This window comes from Tauraco erythrolophus, chromosome 10 (genome assembly GCF_009769465.1).
Source record: "Tauraco erythrolophus isolate bTauEry1 chromosome 10, bTauEry1.pri, whole genome shotgun sequence".
In the NCBI taxonomy this organism is placed as follows: domain Eukaryota; kingdom Metazoa; phylum Chordata; class Aves; order Musophagiformes; family Musophagidae; genus Tauraco; species Tauraco erythrolophus.
Genome location: NC_141474.1, coordinates 23,562,404 through 23,587,153, shown reverse-complemented (window position 1 = coordinate 23,587,153; position 24,750 = coordinate 23,562,404). Strand labels below are relative to the sequence as shown.

The 24,750-nt window shown below is 40.8% G+C and overlaps 1 protein-coding gene across 1 annotated transcript in view; it reads right to left on the bottom strand.

Annotated features, from left to right (window-relative positions):
* PTPRF (protein tyrosine phosphatase receptor type F) overlaps window positions 1–24,750 on the bottom strand; it is a 254,792-nt gene that overhangs the window by 179,923 nt on the left and 50,119 nt on the right. The window contains 2 exon segments of the mRNA XM_086617772.1: window positions 19,130–19,271; window positions 22,008–22,153. Of these exon segments, the coding sequence (XP_086473898.1) occupies window positions 19,130–19,271; window positions 22,008–22,153 (288 nt within the window).

Below are 24,750 nucleotides of genomic sequence, written 5' to 3'. Positions count from 1 at the left end.
GTAAGACAAAACTAATTCCTCTTCAGCCAAGCACTGCTAGTACATAGCCCCATATATCCCCAGGTATTTGCTAGTGGAATGAAAGCTGGTTACAGCTATCTGGCTCAAAATTAACTGACAGCGTCAGTGCAGATGCAATTCATTACAAGCTCCATCTCTCAAGTCAACAGTAACTGCTTGCTAGATTGCCTCGTTTGCAAGGTAGCCCACCCTGAGCTACTGCCTCACGTCACAACAGACATTTAAATAATAAATGGTAGCTCTATTTTTTTCACAGTTGAGGCTTTTCTAAATTTAACCAACCAATTAACCTAGCAATATTCAGGATTTTAGAGTTTTCAGAGTTCACTACTTTCAAGAAGGAAAGCTCCGTTACATCAATTAACATTCTCTCTCTAAACTGCACAAGCAGCTACTTCCCAGGTCTTTCTGTGGTTTAAGAGGCAATGAGAACAACTGGGAGTCTAGCATCGTCTTTTTAAGCTTTCCAGATGAAGACGACATTCTTCCAGGTAATGCCAACCCCCTGGCTTGCTCTGGGCTCACATAAAAATAGACATACCCTACTGCTTTACCAGCGGTGAGAAACTGTTGCTGGCAAAAAATAAAACAAAATAAGTTTCAAAGACAAGTTAATTTTGTATAAAATTAACCATGATGTCTTAGCCCAAACCTTTTCATTAGCTGCAGCACACAAAACAGTCCCCGTTTCTTTTTAACCTTAGGCTAATACAAAACACACATATCTCCTGCTGACACGACTGCACACATTTCTTCTGCAAGCTCAGTGCAAGAGACAGTATGCCCAGGAACGGGCAATGGAAATTCTTCAGGTCACTTCAACCCAACATAAATACACGTCTACAGTATCTGAGCAGCAATCACAGTGAATCCTGTTACATCCAGCTGGCTTTTCCTCTCTATCACACACAAAGCTGTCTTTATAGAAAGCGCTGGCTTGTAGCATCTCTCTTTCGGTTTATGCAGATCACACTGCAGAGTACAAGAGTGCTCTGAATATTAAGCTACTGCATGTAACTTTTTAGAAAATAAATACATAAGCTGAAGAGGAAAAACAGGGGAGACTTGGCAGATGCTACTTGGCTATTTTATTCCAAACGTCTGGTGTATCCTCACATGTCTCTACCACTAGGACAAGAACAAGACACCGGTCCTGAAGCAGCGGGGTCTGAGCAGTCACTTCCCTGCCAACACAGCTGCTACAAATTCAGACCTTTTGCCTTTCAATTATCTTCCCCCAAGAACAAAAATACAAAGGATATCTGACCCTTCAGGCAGCACAGGGAATACAACTTTCCTAAACCCTGGTCTAAAATTCTGGGAATTTGGAATGGGTTTAAAAACTAATCCCTGGATTTCTCAAAGACAGATTCCTTCCTGGACCTCTTCAGTTTAATCTCCTTAAGCCTGGAAGTTAAATCTTCATCTAGAGTGGAAATATTTTACCACTGTAATCTAGTTACGAATATTTACACAATTTACCCCAAATTCTCTCATTACAGCTGCCATTCTCAATTATTCGCAGGTAGTGGTACATGCAGTTTCCGTGGAAACCTGCAGCTCACGACCAACTGATGCGCAGCCAATCGCGGGCAATGGGCACTCGAGCAGAACCGGCTGGCTGCGTAATTATGCTGATATTTGACCATCTCAAATCCACAGGTAGCAAAGGGCCAGTTTACGTTTCAGTCTAAATTTCCAACACCTTAACTATTCCAGGAAGCTACCAAGATCTTGTATCTCCCAAAGCATAATAAACTTGATGAGGAGGCTGTAAATTTTATGACACATTGCATTTTCAACATTTCACTATCATTTTCTGTATTTACCATTGAAAGTAAACGTCAGATTACACCACCATAAAGCTGGTCATAAGTGATTCACTCCATTACACTTCAGGACCTTCCTTACTTTTAACTAGTGAATTTGTGCCAGTAATTTGCCTGAGAACGTGCTGCCTTTCCCCCTCTCCCTTTCCTTCCAGTAGCAGCAGCTTTATTTTATTAAAAAAGTAAATATTCACATGACAAAACTCCTTGTTCCTTTAAGCTTCTTTCAGCATTTAGCATTCTGAATGTTGCGGAGTCTCAAAAGCAGGTATCTTAAAAAGATTTCAAAAGCACCTTGGAAATATTCTTTAGGTCATACTAACACACAACAGAATAAGAGCACATCCTTGTCAGGCAGAGCTGTGCAGACACGCAATATTAAATTGCTGAAGCCTGGCCATAGAGCCAGGGCTGCCCAGCCATTACCCATGCTCTCTAAGACAAGAGACTGCACTATTTTTCTGTTTGAAAGACTCACGCTTCTCCCTGATACACAACGTTCTACTGAGAGGTGCTGACTCTCTCCAGGCACCAGCAATGCTTCATCATCCACACATCATATTTTCACACAAGCGCCTTCACATTTTTTCCCATGCAATACCCCAGGCTAAGGCAGAGGCTCTTCCATAGCATGTTCAGCAAGACACAGGCCTCCAAATCCTTCTTTTCCAGCTTGTTCTCCTCAGGAGTCAAGCAACGATTATACTGTAACTTGTGATAGTCCTAGTGATCATTTTGTCTCTGCATTGCCTTGTGCCACAGATAGAGATTTGTCTACTGCCCTGTCTCCTACCTGGACTTTCAGACTCCTGAGGCAGAGCTTGCTGTAGCATGACGTGTCTGCGTGGCATACTGTTTCATGAGGTCTTCCACAAGGCTCCACAATCAGAGTCTTCATTACTCAGACGATGCAGTCAATGGCCCTCAAGGTTTCTGTGCCTTCTCTGCAAGCTGAACCTTCCTCCTCTGCTGCTACCCAGGAAACCAATTCAAGTTTCGCCACTTTTTCAAGACTCACTTTTTTATCCAGGACTTTTCCACATAGCATAGTCTCAGGACTGGAGCAGCAGATTATGTTTCTGGTGTAAAAAAATCTTGTTGAGTTAATCCTACATGAAGAAGAGTCACTTCAGGTACAGTTACACAAGTAGCACCACTCAATCACATCCAGATGCGAGAGCAAGGAGCATTGCTCTGTCTGGTGGAAATACCAATAAGAAATGAAACTCTAACTAAAGTCAATAGATTAAAAATGTTCATTGCACTTGCTTTGATCAGAATTTAGGCTTTGCCAAATGTAATTTCCAAACTATTCAGTTTGGAAAATCCTCAGAGCTCAGAGAGGAAACCTTCTACACATTACTTAATAAAGCCAGAATAAAACACTTGCAAAATATCTTTATGAAAATCAACAGCTCTGTTGGGAGGGCAGGAAGTGGAATGCCAACCCTGCACCACTGCACAGAGCAGCTGACATGACAGCAGACAAACACGTCCTGAAAAACGGCACTACGCTTCCTTTCCCTGAAAAGCATCAGCAGATCATAGGCAGAGGTCTTTTATAAATATGTTGTGGTATATTAATAACCAAAAGGCTGCCTTTAATTCCTTTGTTGAAGTAGAAGGTTTACATCTATGACAGTTGACCAGTGGACTGAAGATAAGCACCATCAACCTAAGGAGCTGTTCTTATTTTAAACAAACTTTGGACTTCTGCATATTTACTCTCTTAAATGGTACTCAGTGAAAAGACAGTAGCATTTCAATTACAAACAATGTTCACTTGCCCTTCCTGCCTGGGATTGAAAAATAGCCTGGGAGACACGGTGATGGGGAGAAACACCAACAAAACTTCCTATGGTTTAGCCATAACTCTAGTGAAACTTGTATTTAACTACAAAGCCTCATCTCTAAAGATCACAATCTTTAATGAGTATCTGTCAAGAGTGTCTTGAAGACAGAATGGCCTCCTACAAGAAATGCCAAAATAACTTCAAAAACGCTGAAAGGGTCATGCTAACAGTAGCGCTACAGAGTCATTGTTAACTGTGTAACTATGGAGTTTGGGTAATTTCTGCCAGTGAATCTTGTACCTCCACCACTCTACCTGCTCTTTCGTAGTAGCTGTAAACCAGCAATTAATGTCACAAGAAGAACAAGTTTGAACTTTGTTATTTGGCAGTGAGGTCCAGTTTCCATGAAATCCAGCACTTCATGTCTCAATAAACTGAAAAGTTCATAAAGTAATGAATCACTAGGTTATATTCAGATTCTGCAGATTCATTTTTCAGCCACAGAAAAACAACACTTGCCAGGCTTAGAATAGTAGCACTGATCTAAAGGACAACAGTGCTGCAATTTTTTTAAAAAATGTATACCATAAAAGAACAGGTTAAGTGATAAGAGAAGGCATTTCAATCCTATGCTTCAATGAATACTAGTGACACAGTTGTTAGGAAGGTGGAGAAGAAGACACAAAACTTGACAGCTCATAACTTATGTTTCAGACAGTTTCGTTAAACGCACCAATTTTTTTTTTTTTTTTATGGACACCTTTTATGTATTTGCCGTTGGTCAGATGAAGGGACCATATGGCAGCACAGGACTAGACAGGACACCCCTGAGGTCTCTTGCCTTTCTGTATATAAAAGAGCAAGAGAAGATCAAAAGGACCAGCTCTGTCTGGCTCAGCTCCACTCACTTCTCAATCTACTCCAGCATTGCTTACGACTTGCAGAACTGACAAATAACATCTCACTTCTGTTAGGACTAAACGTTCTAAACAAAAATGGAAAGTTGGCTTCAATCAAGTCTCCATGGTTTACTGTCCTTCACTTGCATCAAGTCACTCAAAATCTTGAGCAGGGGAGCATGAATATTAGAACAGATCCACTGAGCCAGGGCTGAATTTTAGCGAAGTGCCATCGTAGGGAGTGGAAAATTTTGCTGGGCAAAAGCCCTTAGTTGACTCTGGAGATGAGGAACGTGCTGCCAAAATCGATGTAAGGAAGAACTGGGTGCATCCTTCCACAGTTGCACAAAAAGGCCTCAGAGCTTTTTCCCCTCATCACAGCTACTGAGGCAAGCTACGAAGCACATCCTGCTGCAGGCCTGCTTCACAAACACGAAAGATCTTAAAAGGATGATAAATAACGAAGACTGGCTACTGCTACAAACTGCGCAGAATCAAAGAGGCAACATCCAACAGATTATATCTGAATACAAAGAGTATGAAGTAATCTGAACACAAGGAATTTGGAAAAAAACCTTCTGAGTCACTGAGGCCAGTTCCCTCCTAGAGCACATCACAAAACCCCTCCTGAAGTTTCATCTTTTATCTAGACTGATCCTGTGCAATGACTCATCTGACAAACAGAGGTTCTAGAGTTTTCCAGATGTGTTCTTGGTTGCCACAGGAATGAGCAAAGACATGAGCTCAACCTGCAAGACGGCAGATAGTCCTGGAAGACAGCAACTCAAAGGGCTCACAGTATTCATGCAGTAATGTGACAGACAAGGTAAAGCAACTCCAGGGTGCTGCCCAGCCCTGTTTCTGCATGAGGATGCATGATTTTGCTGTTGCAAAAAACGTATGTTAGATTACAACTAAATAGACCAGCACATTTTAGCATGGGAGACACAACCAAGGATGGGTGCAATAAAGAGCTATTAAATCCCCAGTTAATAATAATAATAATAATAATAATAATAATAATAATAATAATAATAATAATAATAATAATAATAATAATAATAATAATAATAATAATAATAATATACTGTCCCTTCTAATACAAAGACTACAGGGCATCAAATGACATTAGCACCTAACTGGTATTTTTTCACAGACCACATAGTTAAGCTGGGAAACGTCTTGCTATGGGATATTATGCACACTAGAAGCTAAAGTTTAAAGAATAACTAGATTCTTCTTACATTAGTTTGACTAAAACCACTATCTCTAGCTCAAAAATGCCAGAGGTGCACATCCATAGATGCTCGAGAAGCACGCGTTTGGAGGAACTGTCGCTATAAGCGTACTCTGTCCTTACATGCTCCCCTGGCATCCAGCACGGGCTCCTGGAAAAGACAGTGGGATAGACTGACCTTCGGTTTGAATCACTGTGGCTGTTTCTTAAGGCAGTAAAATACAGTGTGAATTGCAATGCATGCATTTCCAGAACAGCATGGAAACAGCGTCTAGAATTTCAAGATGAGCTACAAAAGCAAGCCAGGAGCTAGAAAATAGGCCATACAACAGGGGCTTACCAAGCTCAAACTGCTCAGCCTGTTGAAGAGAAATTACAGAAGTTAATCTGGAAAAAGGGATCAGAGAGACAGGGCAGAAAAGAGGGTTTACACTCTCAGAAAGAGACAAATGGCTTGGATTAAAGTTGAGATTATACAGTTTCAACCCTGGAATTAAATATTAATTATTGGAATAAACCGACCAGTTAGTACTGGACTCGCAGTTGCTTTGCACTTTTTTTGATTATACCATTTTCTTAAAGACATCTTTTAATCTAGCTTTCAAAAATATCTATATGGCTGAAACAAAAAAGATGCAAGTAGGAGATGCTAGGCATGGACCCTCTTACACAGAGCCTACAATCCAACTGGCAATGGATACAGAACCAGGTACATTGGCAGGTATGTGCTTGAACAGAAGCAGTTTCCTCTCCCTGGGTACTCACCAAAAAGCCTGAAGCAAGAGGAGTCTTTATGGGTTTGTCTGCACTAGAGAGCGGTATTAGAGACAGAACGTAATCAGAAGGAAATGCATTAACTACACAACAGGGGCTTAATCTTACTATGATTTAATAGTGGGCATAGCTTCCCTCATCCATGCAAAGCCATACTCCATCAGACAGACAACTCCTCAGATTTCTGCTCCGATCAAATACAAGTCTCTAGTAAGGACCAGTCTGAATAGTGGTTTGAATTAGGGGAAGAGGCTAGAGGTAGGTTTAACAGTTAAGTTGTTTTGCAGTATCACCACACATTGCTGAACTGCTGGAGCCAATCGGTCTGTAAGTCAATACACTGAAAGTTTTTGAGGTCTTCTGGGACCTGCTAGGATGAGAAGCTTTAGATAAACTGAGTTGTTAGCACTAAGCTAGGAACCAAGTCAACAACACCTCAGCCAAACTTCAAAAATTTAAATTCAGAACCTTGAGAAAGTCAGGAAAACAGCAAATCCTGCTTTTGAGCTTGACATTTTCCTCATGACTCGGTGCAGGAAATAACCCCATCTGCTGCAAGCAAACACCAGGAGAAAGCATGTGATGTTGAAAAAGGCGGCAGCCTGCAGAAAGTGATAGACATCACAACTCACGTTCTGCAAGGCCAAGGTTGCTGGGAAAATCAAATCCAGCTATCCGAAACACGGATAAAAGTAACAAAAAAAGTACAAGGAGAACCAAAAGACTTTCCCTCTGCCAACCACAACAAATGGCTCAGTAATACAAAATGTCAGTTGGCACTTGAAGCACAGTGGATGGCCAGATAGAAAGTGCATTTTTAAATCATTAACACATTGGGAACACACAGATGTGCAGTACAGCTACATCTGTGCATTGTAATTTCTACAGTAGTCACAACTTAATGAATCATCAGTTGTGACAAGATCAATGAACCGAACTGAACAACAAACTAAAGCTAGTAAATTCATGCCCGGGGCAAGAGCTAAGGGTTTATTTTATTTTTTTTTTTTAGCACTTCTATCATTTTTAGTGTCTAATTAGTAAAAACATGAATCCTTCAGAATCCTTTTCTTTCTTCCTCCTCCTTTTGAAAGTTCTACTGCAAAAGATTTTACTCATGTTTGCTAAATTCAAGTCTAGATACTATTCATCTGATCAACAATTTCTTCCTCAGGACTATGAGCACATGGCAGGCAGAAGTTACGACGTGAGGACGTGTGCTACATGCCAATCAGGTGGACTCCGATTAAGCCTTCCACCTCTAGGCAAAACAACTGCTGTTTTTTCCATGAGGCCACATTATTCCTGCAGGCAAAGCATCAGCTAAGGTTCTCTGCAATGCTAGTTTTTGAAGGGACAAATTCACATCCAAATCGAGGGACCAAGTAATTTATTTGTAAAGGACACACACTGAGTTTCCCCCTGGACTCAACACATTCAACAACTTCAATGCTGGGTTTGCTGATGACACATCTACATGCATAATCTAGCTCAGCTTCATGTCAGTGATATTCTTACAGAAAAAAAAATGCTGTCCTAATTAACCTCCCAGCTGGAGGCAGAAGACAACACCCAATCTTCTTACAGAGTTTCTACAAGCAAGGGCACTCCCTGCTGACCTCTTCACTCTTCCAGGTGAACCATTTCGATCTCTACCATATGTAGGCTTTCAGTAGGTTGGTACTTGCCAGGGGTTCAGCTGGGTTCTTGTCCCCCTTCCAGATAGGCTCCAAGTGACAGTAAGTTCTCTGCTTTGCCTGGCTTGTTTGTGGCACATTAGGCATGGAGCTCCATCTGGAAGCCACTTGCTGGAATTGTAGCACTGCTGGCCAGCAGCACTTCCCTGCTGGGACTCAAAAGCAAAGGAGACACAGGCTCACTTTAAAAGACTCATTCTGTTCCTCCTCCTGACCTCCTTTGTCTGCCCTTCTTTATACCGGATATCCTGTCACCTTGGACTATGCATTCCCCAATTCATTACCTCCCCCTGCAACAGCTTTTGTTAATACCACCCTGTGTGCAGCTCATGCATTTTTCATCAATATATTTATGATTTCTGTTCCCTCTTCAAGGACTTTCTCCTCCCTGGGACCAACTGTGGCATTGTCTAAATCAAAGAGAGATAGAAAAATAGATTCCAGTATTACCTCGCTTGTAAACAAAGCATCATTTTGGAGATGTAGTACCAAAAAGCAAGACTTCGGCTTTTTAAGGTCTTCAACAGGTTAATGTTTCCATCACCTTTCCAGTGGTCTCGAAGAAGCTAAAAGGTCATAATGCCAGTTCTGTTGTACGTAGCACTTTGTGCAGCTAGTGGCAGGGGGCTTGGAAAGGGACCTTAGGTCCGTTCTAACCCAAACCATTCTATGATTCTGCATCCTGTGCCAACAGGAACTCTTATCACAGGGAAGTTCTCCCCAGTTCCAGCTTGGAACAGCAACACAACATTGAACATTCGTACACTACAGCAGGATAAAGTTATAGCTCCGATTGCTATTTAGACTTCTCAACTCAACTCACACACCAAGAACTTGGAAAAGTTTCATCCAGGCTGAACCCCTGTGATAAAAGGTCTGAAGGAACAGAGCACAGGATTAGCACAACAGATGAATGCATGGCAGTGCCTTCCCGTGGCATCATCCAACCTGCCTCATCAAGGCACTAGATGATCTGGAAAAGACAGATCCTATTATTCCTCACACCCTCTGTTTTTCCTTAGGATAAAGGATTTGAAAGAGCTATTCCAGAGCTCTGAACAGAAAGAAACTGAGCAGGTGAGAGTGCCAGAAAGAGGCACTACTACATTTTCCAACTGAAATACCCACAAGAATAAGCAGCTGTTAGAATACTTTATGGCGAAGGTGTTGCTTTAATACAACAAGATTAATACTTTATAAAGATTCTCCTGGCTTCTAAGACAGTAAGTGGAATGCATGTATTTTGGATCATCTTTATACCAAACATATTTTAGTCACTAACAGCTCAAGTAACAAATTAACAATGAAGGGTCACAATAATTACTTCCTTGCATCCAAAATTAGGCCCAATTATTCCTTTTGCTCATTATCTGGGCACTGCATTTTAATAAGCATCACAAATGTAGAGCCTTCCTGACACCTGACTGTATAAAAAACAATATGAGGTCAACACAAGATCCGTAAGGACAACTAGATGTGGGACTTGTGAATAAGCATGACGCACAGAAACCAACTGTCAGAATGATCAACTTTTCAGGCTTTGCTTTGTACAGTCAACATCTCAGACCAAGACCAAAGGTGGCCCATCAGCAGCAATTAAGTGATTTTCCTTTTTCTGGAGGAGAGGAAGTTAAAAGTACTTGTAAAATGTTCTCTTACACAGGTACAGTAAGTGCCACATGAAGTATACTACTCCCTACGTGGACGTCCTCTCTTCTGAACAGCTGTTGTTGCTACAGATTTATTAGCATGCATTGATATTCTAGTTTGATGTTTTTCTGGCCTTCATTTTTAAAAAGTGATTTCTCCAAGAATGATTTCATTTGGGCTGCCGGGTTTTTTTAGTGAGAGGAAGAAGATAAGGCACAGAACATAAGCTCAAAACGACTGTATAGAAACATTCTCACATCCAGAGATTTATGCTTTCGTAGCTGTAAGCACTGCATTCCCTACGGTCATGGTTATCACATTCTGTCCTCTCCATGCTCCATTTTCCATTTAAGAACTTACTCTCCAGATCTATTAAGTGGATATATTCTCCCACTTCTGTAGAAGAAGTTACAGAAGATCATTGTGGTGCTATGTCTTCTTAAGTACCTGTGTAAGTCATGGCATACCAGTAAATGACAACAGGTCACTAAGCTTTGAGCAAAGCCTCTCTCAGTTATGAGCAGATACAGAAGATAATTTTGCCAAAGTAGTTAAGGACTCAGAAAGGCTTTTCAGGACATCTTACTTTTGCCCTTCCCTTTTTCCTTGGAACCAAAGCAGATAATCCATATGGCATTATTAAGTAGTGTTTCCCATTAATTTCCAATAGTTCAAACGACGAGATACTCTTTCAGAAGGCTATTCCACGACCTAACAGACTTCAAAGACTCTACAAATACATACCAGCAACTAACTTTATTAGTCAGCAGTAGATATCAGCAGGACTGACATACAAGCTACAGAGAGCACATCTGTCAATAACAGGTTGCTACACATGCTCTCAGAACCAGGCATCTTGAAAGAGATCCAGCAATAAGAAAGGTCTTTTGAAACGTCTGTTATTTTAGCTTCTGATGGTCACCAGTAGGTGTTAAATCAGACAAGAAATGTGATTTTTAATTCTGACAAGGTTTACAGCTACTCAAATTATCTAAACGAACCAAGTTCTTGCTTGCCTGTTCCAGATGAATTAAATACGTTTCCATTAAAGTGCCTTTTAGAATAAGAAACTGATTAAATCATAATTGTGGGTTTTCATGTCTTTTTTCTCTTCTCTGAAAGACTTCTAGATCCGTGTATACACAATTCATTAATAAAAGTATTTTCTTCTGACTGCCAGTCCTCCAAACTCAATTTATTATCTAAGAGTCACTAGAACCAGCCTCAGCCTAGTTATTACCAGATAAACATTTTTAGAGCCGAATCAGGGCTCACTGACACCTCATCAACTCCACTCCCTTTTCACTATTGTTTTTATTAGTAGTGCGACAATGGTCTTCATCAACAAGTTCCTCAAAGATCAGTTTTGAAATGACTAGATGCATTAACAACCTCTGCATAAAAGGTGGGTATTAAATTGACAGCATTGTGGAGATGCTGTAAATAAAGAGGACAGTCAAAAAAAAAAATCTAGCAAGAAGAGCCAAATCACCTTAATGATGGATAATAAGAACAAACATAAGAAATACTAAGAATTTTTGCTCTAAACCTGGCACATATTGCATGGAAACAAGAGGAGAGAAGACAAATGCAAGCACATTAGAGAAATATAGAGAAGCTATGCTAGCCAGTGACTAACTGAATGAAAAAAGCAACTATGATCCCAGCATACATATGATGGTGTTTCTCCAAAATCCATGGATCGATCAGTGCTTTTGAAAAGGCACTTGCAAGACTCCTTGTGTACACATCTTTAGTTGGGTGTGTTAAAAAAAAAACTGAAATCAAACAGGAACAGGTGCAGAATAGGACCACTAAGATCAGTAGAATCGTAAAGAAGACTGGCAGATCATCTATGAAATGCTGTGGAGATTTTACTGCAAGGGGAGGCTTACTTGGCCACTTTCTGGTACAGATTAGGCCACCAGCTAGCATATACCTCAACCTAAAAGCCTGCATTTTCCCAACAAATGTATTTACTTCAGAATTTATCATCTGTTACATTATACCTATGTTATTCTTGCCTTTTCTTCCTCTGTAGTATCTTGTTCAAAAAGTTTATGGGACACTCATTTCCTCCTTGGCAGCCTTCACTTTGCTGCTCCACTCTCCTGCCCTTTTTAGACTACCACTCCTTTGAGCCCAGGTTTGAGCCAAGGCTTCCGCCCTGCTTTACTGCCTACGGACACCATCAAAATCCCAGCCCTGTCTAAGCTTTCAGACATTGTTGCGGCCATGGGGGTCAGGACACATGGGAATGCCAGCCTTTCTGCAGTGACAGGAAAGGCAGTGTTGGTGGTTGCTGCCTCCCAGCTGGGACTGATGATCTGTTCCAATGGAAAGTCAAGACAGATTAGCTGAAACCACAGACGATTTAATCTAACCTGTCTGATTTCAAACTGGAACAGAGATGCAGAAGCAGTCATCTGGCCATCCCTGGACTCAGCTGGGAGACGGCAACCCACAGGGACGCCTCCCCAACAAGACAGGAACCTGCCTGCGTGAGCGCATCTCTGCCAGAGAGTTAAACTAATCTGTTTCTGCCTCATTTACCTATTGCAATAGGCTGCACGTTTTGATAGGAGAGCAGCAGTAGGAGGCCAGCCTGACACTTTCCATGAGTCTCTCAGGAAGCTGTAAGATAGCACAGAGTTGAGAAGCAACCTGTCTCTTCACTCTAAGCCCAAGGACAGAAAATAATGCCCAGGGCTCAATTATCAATTTTTGTAACAGACAGAAGCTACCAGTAGGTTGCCACAAGGCTCTGAATGAGCATCCACATTTCCAAATATCTTCACGAGAGATTTCAGGAATGGAGCAAGTAGAAAGGAGACAACTGTTACTGATGACAAAAATTCTTAGCTGAATGTGATTTCCAGTACCAAAGTCAGTGCTTATGAACTGCTGAATAAACTTGGAATAAATCGAGTGAGAAAAGGAGCCCTGAGAAGTCTTTTTACAGGATATAACTGCACACTTACAACCTCAAGCTACCTAGTACTCGGCAATATGAAACCTGCCATAGAGCTTTTGTAGAATTCTATAGAATATACTTCCTTCTCATTTGTTTGACACTTAAAGCTCACTTGTTTTTATCTGGGAAGTCCTTCCTGAATCACAGGTGCTGCTTTTGGGTGTTGCAACATCATTGATGCCATCAGCTTGCTGATAAGAACGTGACAACATCCCATCCTGTTACAGATGTAATCTCAATAGGACCTCATTTGAGAGGCAATACGCAGAAACAGCCACTTGCTGTAAAAGAATACGTTTGCAAGATTAAGAGGTCAGTACCTTTTCAGACACAAGGTTTTATGGGAGTGCGCAGCTCCAAAGGGTTCAGCTTGGCATTAACTAAGTGATATTTCATATAAAACTTTTCAAAGGTTGTATTTCTTGCTTCATAAACTTGTGGAATGAACCTGGATGTTAACCTTCGTGCATGGCAGTCTTCCGATGGAACTTGCTATCACAGAACGTTATAGGGTTATGTGCCATTAGTTAATCATTTAAACAGAGATAAGAAATGGAAATCATGGCATTTGGGTCTGATACATTCTAAGGATCTGCTGACTCTGCTGTTTGGAGGAGAGACCAAAAACACTTAAAACTTTTCTTCAACTGAGAAAATTACTTCTTTGTCTCTCATCCACAGCCAAGAAAGTCTTTCTTGTTAAATATTATAAAAAATTAAGAGTAAGACTGAAGTTCTTATTAAATCCAGTCTTCGAAAGTAAATAAACAAAATTAATAGAACCAGGAGTTTCACACTTGCATTGAGACGATAGGTGCTCTACAGATATCAAAAATTAAATAGCTGAAACAGTTCTTCAGACACTGCGGCAGCCTAGGCATGCCTTGACAGCATGAGATGTAAAGGTGATACAAGTAAAATAGTCTGTAAATGTTCTTGGTCTAATTGAAACAGCTCACCAACTCTGCTCAATCTTCCATATGCTACGGGACCAAGAGACCACCACCGCTTTCCCCTTGAACTTTCAGGATTCTTCTGAACCACTGTTCAGTACCTGAGAAACGACTAGAGTTCTTAGCATGATGATAGAGCTCCTAAATTGACTTACCAGAACAACACTAGGTAACCTGCTGTTGAGCAGCACGATACCTTCTTCCCTTGTGAACACTGTTTATATCTGAATAGCTAAGTCCACATGAGCTGGGATTTACATTCTTCTAGGTGACAACCTAAACTTCTCAATGAGGCCACCACCAGTAATCGGCCTAATGTTTCCCTTTTTAACAAGCCATGATCCAATGCAAAGCAAACACACTCAGACTTCTTCATTTCTCTGTGCATCACTCTATTTTAGGATGTTGCTCTAAGCAGTGGAGCATGTGGAGGCTCATTGTGCTGCAGCTCTTGGAAATGGAATAGTTACAGAGGTCCATCAACTGCCTGCCTCATAGTGAAAGAAAGTACTATTTGGATTGGTTGTGTAGAGAGCAAAGAAGAGGAGGAGGATCTCTGCCATCACAGCTGCCTTTCTTCCCAGGGAGAGACCAAATGAGGCTGGAACTGTTCATGAACATGAAACATGTAGAGGAAAGATCTGTCCTTTCCTGACCAGAGACATGAAGAGAATACTACCAACCCCAGGAGCAGCAGGGTACAGGGAGCCTTAATTCATTTATACAATCAGAATGAGCTCATGCAAATGGATTCAATTTCCCTTTTATAATTGTTTCAATCTTATAACACATTGCTAGAAATTCTTCTTTGCAAAAAGATGCAAAAGCAACAAAGACAAACACGAGCCAAAGTACAATGATCCGACTGATCCTTTTGTAACTAACCAGAAGATAAACAAGGATTAAACATAGCTAACCTCTGTTTACTATTCCAATGACAAAACCACTTTTAGAAGAGTGTTTACAAAAAGGGCATATTGTTTCAGGCCTTCCGAGATCTAGCTCTCCGCAGAAATAATTTGTAACAGTCAAATGTTTATCATTTACAGCATTTCAAACAGGGTAACCCCAGGAACTAGAATGCAGCTGGCAGATGGTGAAAGAAATTAAGCTCATGACATGGTTCAGTAAACAGCAAATTACAATAAGGTGGAGGTGCTTCCCACCCCGGGACAACTGCTGCACTCAGGCACTTTCTAGGGCCCCACTGAAACACACCAAAACTTCCCTGACTTCCGTCGGCACAAAGCCAGCCAGTAAAATTTAACTTGCCGGGTTACCTTGAGACTGAAACCCAGTGTGCAAGCAGCCCTTTCCTGGCTCTTCTGTCTGTGCTCTTTACCAGGAGCTGCTCTCCTGCAGAGCCTGGCAGCACTCTCCAGGCAGATAACTACACACCACAGGATTAGGAGTCTGGGACAGGGGCATAGGGGAGTCGCACAGATCTGTGCTGGAAATGAAAACTGGAGATGGTAATTTCATTTTCATTTAACCTACTTAAAAACAAAGGGAAATGAAACCTGTATACGATCGGTGTCACTTGGATATGACTGTATGCTCTGGGTTACAGGGAAGTGAAAAAAGACTGCTTGCAGAGCATTAAAGGATTAGTTACAATTAAACAGTTTCCCAATTCTGGAAAACTAAACCTGTAACCAAATGCCCAAGTTGGAAAGTCCTGGGAGAAGGGACCAATAATATACTTCGTATTTGAGCATCCTTCCTTTCCCAAAGAATTGATATACTCCACCCTGACCCTTGAAGATTTTTTCTTTGCACTGCTTTTCCCTGTCTTCCTGTTGGGTGGAGATTGCTGGAAACCAGAGACTGAAGGTATACTTTGGTGTATAGGCAACTAAAGACACACACTCTTATCATCACTTTTCCTAATACAGCCACAATGTTGAATGTACAAGGAGTCTTGTGGAAGGACACCACGTAGACATTCCTGCAATCAACCTGCTGCCACATTCTTCCATGCTGGCATCCTTCCTACTCATGTTTCAGATAATCTCCCTATTTAAAAAGCTCTGTAATTCTCAACATTACCACTGAATAATATATTTATTAATTTGTTAGTGCCACTAACTGTCCCTGAGGCTTTTCTTGGGAATGTGTGTCAGCTTATTGATTCTAGCCCTCCCCCCCGCACTGCTTTCCTCCTCTGCCAGGCAGGCAGGAACGTACTTCTGTGCTGCTTCAGGTCATAATTGGAAAAAAGATAGAAATGTTCAATATGACTCATACATAATTCAGCTTATCAGCTACCCAGGAGAAATGAGAAGAGAAGGTATATGCACGTTTATTTCTCCTACTATCAACAGGAGAAATAATTTCCAGCTACACTAAGTCTATGTAGTTTGGTCACAACAGGATTTGCAGTTAGAAGGGAAAAAATGAGAGACATGGGAGCAGAGAATGAAAGGGTAGTAGGGAACCGAACTGTTAAAAAAGATTCACTTAGGCGAGAATTCCCGATTCCTCCAGGAGACTGGACTCAACGCTTTTCTCTTAACATTCAGAATGGAATAAGTTGGCAATTAGAAGGGATTATCTGCCTCTGATCTGTAAAACATTGCAGAAATCTAAATAAAATAAAGCTCCAGATTAGTTAGCTACAAAGACATCTAATAGCAGCCTGCTAAACCCTGACTGTGACTTCTGGATTTAATGTTAAGGCCTATGTTCTAAAGAGAAAATTGTGAAGAAGCCTTAAAACTTATTGTTATAAAGGATTTTTAATGTAAAAATCAATACATGCTGTGTATTTAGCAGCATGTAACCATGAGGACGTCTATGATAGAGCTTTGTCACGCACCAGGGACCACTGCATTAGTCAAATTCTTGAAAGGAAGTGCAGAATGTCTGCATCATTCAAACTGCCACCTGAGAGCAATTACAGAAATTATTTTAACCCCAGAAGCAGAGAGAAAATCCAATCCTAGTTGACAGTCTTGAGGTTATCAAGGGTTCCACATGAAAGGTGTCACTTTCAAATACCTCTACAAAATTTATGTTAGGAAAGTAATGGCATTAACAGAGAGGTGGGACAATTATACTATTTTTGGAGGCCATTGAAACTAAATACAATCATAACCAGGGCACTGAGCTGCAATATCCACTTCGCCAACACGTAAGCAAAAAAAAGAATATTAATAATAAAAAAAAAAAATCACGTTCCCAAAATGCAGAAAAGGCATAATCTTAAGGCGGACACCACGGAAAAATAAGATAGCATGACTGAAAAAAATAAAGACCTGTCCACAGAAAGTCTCAAAAAAGAGAAATAAAAACGTTTTTTTCTTACAGATACCTCATAACAGAACTCATCATCTTTGTCAGTTAAGCCAACATAAGAGGCACATGTAGCTCTTCATCTTCTGTAATCAAGCTCACAACTCTATAAGCATGAGTACATAAAATCTGTTACATAACAAATGTTTTTTAATTTTGCCCATTATGAAAGTGCCCAGCATGGGGACAATACTCTTCAGTTAGAGAGGAAACCACAGCCCCCAGCCTGCAGATCATTTTTGACCTTATGGGATCAAGTTAAACTAGCATTACTCCCAATTAAAGGAAGTTTCCAAACAGAAAAGCAGGCTCTGTGCCTGACTGGTAGTGACTTTTGCTTCTGTGGCTCTTAAATTGTGTGCTCACATGTCTTTTCCTGTCTCTGGTGTTTCCTAACATTCCCTACTTATGTGGTGGTCTGCAAGTTTTACCTCTTCAGGAAATCAGCAGGAGCACCACGGAGCTAAGAAATACTGTTGTGCTCCTTTATGCAACGCATGTCTCTGTGGGCCTTTGAACATTTAGCACAGAGCAAATAAATTATTAGTGTGCGTGTGCATGTGCATGCATATCTAAGATACATAAAGGCAACTGCAACCAAAGGAAACAGGAATGTGCTTGGAACAGTTGGGTATTCAAGTATTTAGTATCACAAAAATCCAGTTGCAAGAAGCGTTTAAACGCAGATCTGCACGTAAACTGCTGAAAGAGCTCCACTGAGCTTTACGCGCTCACATACATGGCTGCAAAGGCAAGAAGTAACAAAAAGGATTTGATTTCTCCCCCAATAATTTTCAACTCTGTAGCACCTGTTATCCTATTCTTAATAATACTACTCCTGAAGAGCAAGCCGATCTTTTAAGATGCCCCACCTCCAGAAACAAGACACACAATCACATCAAGTATTGAATGATTTCTGTGATTCCCATCACTGCAGTGTCTGAGCACATTACAGTCGTTTAATGTATTCTTTGTCACAGAGAAAAGAGGAAAATATGATTACCTCTATGCTACAAATGGGGATAGGAGAACAAGGGACAATAGGTAACTTGTCATGAATGGCTGGCACACTCACCAGTCTCCTCTGGTTCAAAAATCATACAACAGCAAACGCTTCCCAGTCTAGTTTTTTCACTACTCAAAAGCTTCTACATCAATCCATATACACCAAGCAATTTGCCCAAGCCTTTTCCTGCTTGTCTTAGTAAACGCAAGTGAAAAAAGAAATAAATTCATTCAGGCAAGCGTCCTGGATTTGTAACATCTCAGTACATTTACAAAATCCTATATATAAACAAATAATGCAACACATTAATATGCTGAAAAAAAACTCACATTTCCTTAAAAGAAGACAATAATTCTGACAAATATTTTTTAAAAAATCAACTGATTACAAGCTTTTTTATATCTAATACACCGTTCTTCCACACAACATTTCATTTAGAAGAAACGACATAGCAAGCAAAATAAAACCTGCTCATATAGCAGACAAAGATCAAAATCTATTCTTTAACGGGAGAAACAGAACAACAAGTTGTGACTACAGTGCAAAGTAAACCCAGCTAAATTCCACATCAAACTCAAAATCTGAAGAGAAACCTGAAAACCTACTCAAGAACTGATTTAATCCAGAAGGTGCAGCAACATAGATTAAGTTTCTGACTGTCAGATACAATTCTTAGAAATCCTGAAGACAGGTATTATATCAAAGCAAACAGATGAGAAAAGTATACAAATGTCTCTATAGCTAGCCCTCCAAGCTATAAATGACACACCTCAATCAGACAACTAAAACACTTTAAAGATTAGAATCTGCAATCCTGTCATGACTGTCTCAAAAATACTAGGTTTTATCACTGGGAGAAATTACAGCAAAAGATACAGGCAGAGCACAGCTTTTCCAAACCAAGCTAGAATATCACCATGTCATTTGAAAGCACCACACCAACATGCAAGTAACAAACCCATGTCTTCTGCCACCTAAGGCACGAAAAAACTTCCTACTTACCTTCTAACACCGTTAATTTGGCACTCGTGTTTATCTCCCCAACACTATTGGTTGCTGTGCACTCATAGATAGCTTCATCTCGATGAACACGCAGGGGCTGTATCCGCAGAACTGATCCTGATCCATCATCAAACTCAATAACCTTTAACAATAAAAAGAAAACACTTCTTTACTGGTATCTTCTACAACAAAAAATGGAAAGCCAAAACAATCCCGGGATTAAAAACCAAAAACCGAAACAAAACAAGATATATTTTATCATGCAATTAGTCAAGTGTTCCAAGACCAGAAATGCAAAAATTTCAGAGTCAAGAACGTATTTGTCCTCTGAGGAGACCAGAACAAATGAAGATCCAACGAGGTTCTTTATGAATCAATTAAGGCTGACAAATTATCAACCTGGTAATAAAGATGTGGATCTGATGATTTAAAACATCTGAGCCATATTTGCACTAATGGTTTTACTAATCACACTGATAGCAATTTAGTGCCAACTTTGACCTTGATGGAAAAGCAGAATGATATACTCCTGTGGGATTACGAGGAAGATAGTAACAAGACTAGAATAAAACCTTGAGCACCTACAGTGCATGCTAACTCCAGCAGAAAGCGAGGGTTTTTAACGTCCTTCAGCATTGGGTACTTTGCAACTATGGCATAATCAACAATGATGTAATTACGATTCCTTCCCCGGCATAATAAATTAATTCCTTAATAAATCATTGCCTTTCCATCCATCCTGCTAAGCTGTAACGTGCATTACTCTAACTTCTACTTGGAAGAAAGAGGAATTTGTTAGTTTGCAGCTGGATCAGTATAAGCTATTCCTTAATGGCAAGGCTATAAAGGCACAGCCTCAGGCCACTCTTAATGTCAACTCATCCTTGTCCTATTACTGAGCACAGCAAAAGTTGGAAATATTAACTCCACTGCAGATGGTGACAGCATGAGGGAAAGGCACAAGCCCCCTTCCTGTCACTTGGGAACTGCTGGGCCAGATGAAGAGACTAAGCTATACTTTGTTCCAGACCCATGTACGTCAGCCCAAGACCTGCATTACTCCCATGCAAAACCTCTATCCTATTTTCAAGAGCCCTGTTCAGAAGTGCTTCTTACAGCATAAAGACCAAACAAGTGAAAACAGGAAGGAGAAAAATAACGTGCAGCTCAAGACTCTGCAGTGGCAGGAGAAACCGGAAGAAATCAAAAGGTAACCAGGACCACTGAAAATCCGTTATTCCTTACACTGGAAGGAATAGCCCTTCTGTTCTAAGTAATAGGAACAGCTTGCAAAATTCCCTAATCGGGGATCAAGCAGCAGCAGACAGGACAGAGAAATGTGAACATCACCATAGTACGTTTTAAGGAATTAGGTTTTTTTTTTTAAATTAAATATGAAACTGTGACAAAATACTAAACTTTCTATGACCTTTACACAGGATAAGGCTACTGGCAAATTTTAAAACAAGACAAAATGAGACACACAGATTAATTCACTTCAGTGATAAGGACTAAAAAAAACTAAGAGATGAAACAACAGAAAAGCTCTTTTGCCCTTACTATCCTTTGAACAAATGCTCTGCGTGAGAGGAAGAGAGCTAAATTACTAAGGACCTGACAGACACTGAGACCAGAAATGCTGTTAATTTGCTAACAATGGATACCTGTTTTGTGTAATAATTCAGCATCTGTATACATCTGATTTGCTTATGTTTTTTTTTTAATTTCAACTGAATTCCAATTTTCCTCCAAATAAAAGCTAGCTTAGTAATGAGGCAAAATTAATAGTTATCTAGAAAAATAGTATTCACTATCTCGTAACACAATAAAAATACCTCAACTATATATCAAAACTGATGTGAATAAAGGTATGAAATTGCTGTATAAATGCATATAATACGGCATAGCCCTCTGGTCAGCCACAATAAGTACCAAATTCACTATTAGGTTTTATTTACTTATAAATCAGAATGTTTAAATGGTTACTATACAACGAAACTTAACCTTTATTAGGGAAAAATAACAATGTAAAACAAGATTAAAATTGATTACTTTAATCAAGGTTTTCTGCTCACATACAAAATCATGATTAAAATTGGTGACTTGAATCAATCCATTCTAGGCAGCAAAGTCATCTTGTGCTCCAGTCGGAAAAGCAAAAACATCAAAGACAGGGGATTAGAGGAAAGGCAGCAGAATGGTAGAAGGGTCACATTTCCAAGGGCAGTTTTAGAGAAAAAAAAAAAAACAAGCCCAAAAAAGGAAAGTAGAGAAAAAGGTAGAGAAAGTCAGTGAAAATGTTTTTGCTATTTAAAACATGAACCACATTGGACTCTTTTTCAAAAGCATTTCTGATACCTGCTCTTCCCTCTCCCTTTCACTCAGATTTTAGTTCACTGGGAAGCCAAATTACCCCTCAACATGACTTCACTATTCCCCTTCCAAGTGCATTTGCGGGAGGAATGGCAGTAGCCCTCACTTAGAAAGCCTTCCAATAGCATTTCGGCATCCCCCTTTTGAATTTCACCAGGGATAGCAGACCAATGACGTACCTTACCAATTTTCACAACAAAACCAGAAAATTATTTCTAGATCCAACTCTTATATGCCCCTCAATTCAGTGTAAGCCTCAGTCTCCCATTTGAAAAAGGGTCTCCTTCCTATGTGCGTGCTTCCAGCATCATGTTCAAAGGACAACACCTGCCTGCTCTACGGATTGTATTGCTGCAGGGAAGGAAAATTAACTTTACGCTAAAGCTCTAGACTCTATTGTAGTGATGCAGAGATACCCAGGTTGTAATGATGATTATTGTAGAATTAAGATCTGCAAGCATTAGATCGATTACCAAATTTTAATTTTTTTTTTTTTTGTAATTACCTCAAACCGCTGAGAACTGACTTTCTTCCCCTTCTTCATCCATGTGATACGAGGTTTGGGCTCTCCTGTTGCCTGACACACAAAAGAGGCCACTCCTCCAGAAATCCCAATCTGATCTTCAGGAGCTTTCATGAACGTTGGCTTGCCTGGAAAAATAACCACATCACCTTCATGAGGACACAACATCAGACAAGCAAGGAATGTGTCACGTTAATCCAAATTATAAGATAATTGGTGCTCCTACTACAAATCCAGGTTGAATGGCCTCGGCTGCACAAATTCAGTGCAGACTGCAACATGACAAGCACAGTTTCTGCTTGAGTACCTTTTTTTTCTGAAATGAATAAAGTCCATCTGGCTTGCCTGTAAATGAGGGCAATAGAGGGCTACCCCCGGCCACCTGGGCATTCATTCAGGTATATGACAATTTGGAACCATTTTTACGGTTTATTTTTTTAATAAATGGATTTTTGCAGGTTTATAACATGGTCACAGCACCAGAAATTACAGAACAGCTGACACACCAAACCTACAAAATGTAGCATACATTGATATTAGTTTTCCTGAAAGCCGTTAAGACATTCATTGAAATTAACAGACACAATTTTAAGTATACAAATAACAAGCTTTAATTGCATTTTAGATGTGAATTGACGTAAGAATCCTACGGTCTATACGTATTTAGAAACCTGCACAGACTGGCCTACGCTTGGTAAGAAACTAATCACTGAAAGTGAAAGTCAGCAAAGAAACCAAAGTGACATTCAGTCCTGAAAGACTCAGCAAAATTGAAAAAAGTATATCACATAACATTTTAATAATCAATAAAAGAAGTTTCATGAAAATACAGTTGTGTCTTCTGAATTTACATGACAGACTTGGATGGATAAAACTAGGCATTCAGGTTGAACGTTTCTATTTTTCTTCTGCACTCACTGTTCAAGAGAATTTTGCCATACGTGATCTGAGGGTCATTTTGAAACACTGCTTTGTCCAAGTGAGAAGTGTTTGATGATCTCGTATCCCTATAAAGCACTAAAACATTTAACTCCACAGAGGGATTTAACAGAGTCCACCCATGATGTCATTCAGCACACAGGTCACATTTCAAATACAATTCTGATCAACCACCTCAAAGATGAACCTGACCTATAAATGGGGCAGAGAGCTGCTGGGATGTAGAAAGGGGTGAGAGGAGGAACCTGTTCAACCCCAAGGCACTGAACCAATGTCCCCAAAGGAGCTGGCGGTGGTTCTGCACCTTCACATTCCGGACACGTCCACGAGCGTGTCCTTGAGGGAGAGGGGGACAACATCTGTAAGCCCAGGTGGTTTAAACACTAAGCTTTTGAAGAACTGAGGGCTGAGTTTCTCCAATCTAGGTGGGATACAGACTCAGTGACCCAAAAAGAAGACAATCTTTAAATGCATTTTCCTAATCTGTAAGAGATTAAAATGCTAAAGGTGTGGATGGAAGTTACGGCTGAGCCAGCTGGGCAGCGTGCAGGCACTGCAGAGGGCAGGGTCCTTGCTCTGCCCTCGTCCCTCTCGTCTCCCCTCCAGTCACCAGTACCCGAGCCCCTGCAAGCAGCTCCAGGGTCACCAGAGCCTCTGCAGAGCAGATTCAGGCTCCATACCTGGCAGAAAGCTGCTTTTATTTTTTTTCTTCTTTTCCAAGCAGGGTTAAGGAACACCGTGGATCAGGGCATGGGGGTGAGCCGGTGGGGACAGTGGACGATGGCGGCTGTACCTCCCCTCAGCGGCTGCAAACTGGCACCTGCCACCCGAGGCTGTGGAGTACAGCTGTGCCCTTGAACAGCAATCACTGAGGACCTGCTGAAACTGCAGGACTCTCCTTAATCCCAGGCTCCTGTTCTGGCTTAGCCCATGCTAACTGCTTACCATCCCTAAGCAGGGACGTATGTGGGAATCTGGCCACCTACCAAGATCAGCCCATCATGGCTTCAGAGTGAAGGACATGGTCAGATCAGTTGGCATCACATGGAGAAGCAACCAACAGCTGAGGACATACTCAGCAGAGAGGGGCTGATGGCATGCTGCTCCTGAGACAGCAGGACAGCAGACCTCAAATCCTGCAGTCCTGTGCTAGGGAGCCCACCAACTGCCCGCATGGACCACAGGCACCAGGGATACACCAACCCCAAACCAGGTGGTCTGGAGGTCACAGCTGAGACACCATTCTGCAGGCCTGGATTCCCTACTACTGCTGCTTGCTCGGCTTTGTTTTCAAAAGGCCTTTGCAGACAGTGGATCCACCAAGGTCAGCACTGGCCACGCAGATCTGAATACATATGCCCTGTCCTCAACAACATTCTGAAGGAAGATCACAGACATGACCACAGAAATTCATCACACACAGGTGTACTGGATTTTGCCATCCCTAGAGAAGAGAGCCCTGAGGACTACACAAAGAAAATAGCTCAAAACCCAGAAAATGCCTTTTGTGACACGATGGCTGCTGTCTACAGTCTTTGGCACATTGTCCTGACATGAGGAGCAAGCAATTATTAAGTGTGCTTGCTTAACTGATGCTGATTTCACATATTTACTCACCTATAATCACGTCTATTTCTACTTAGTTTATATTTACATATATCTGTGTTTATTCACCTCTCATCTATCTCAGTGAAATGTTAATTTACTGTTCAGGCTGCTAGTGATTGCAGTGTGATTGACTGCTTTGCTGTGCAGTGTGCTGAGCTGATATCTTGTATTGCATTTC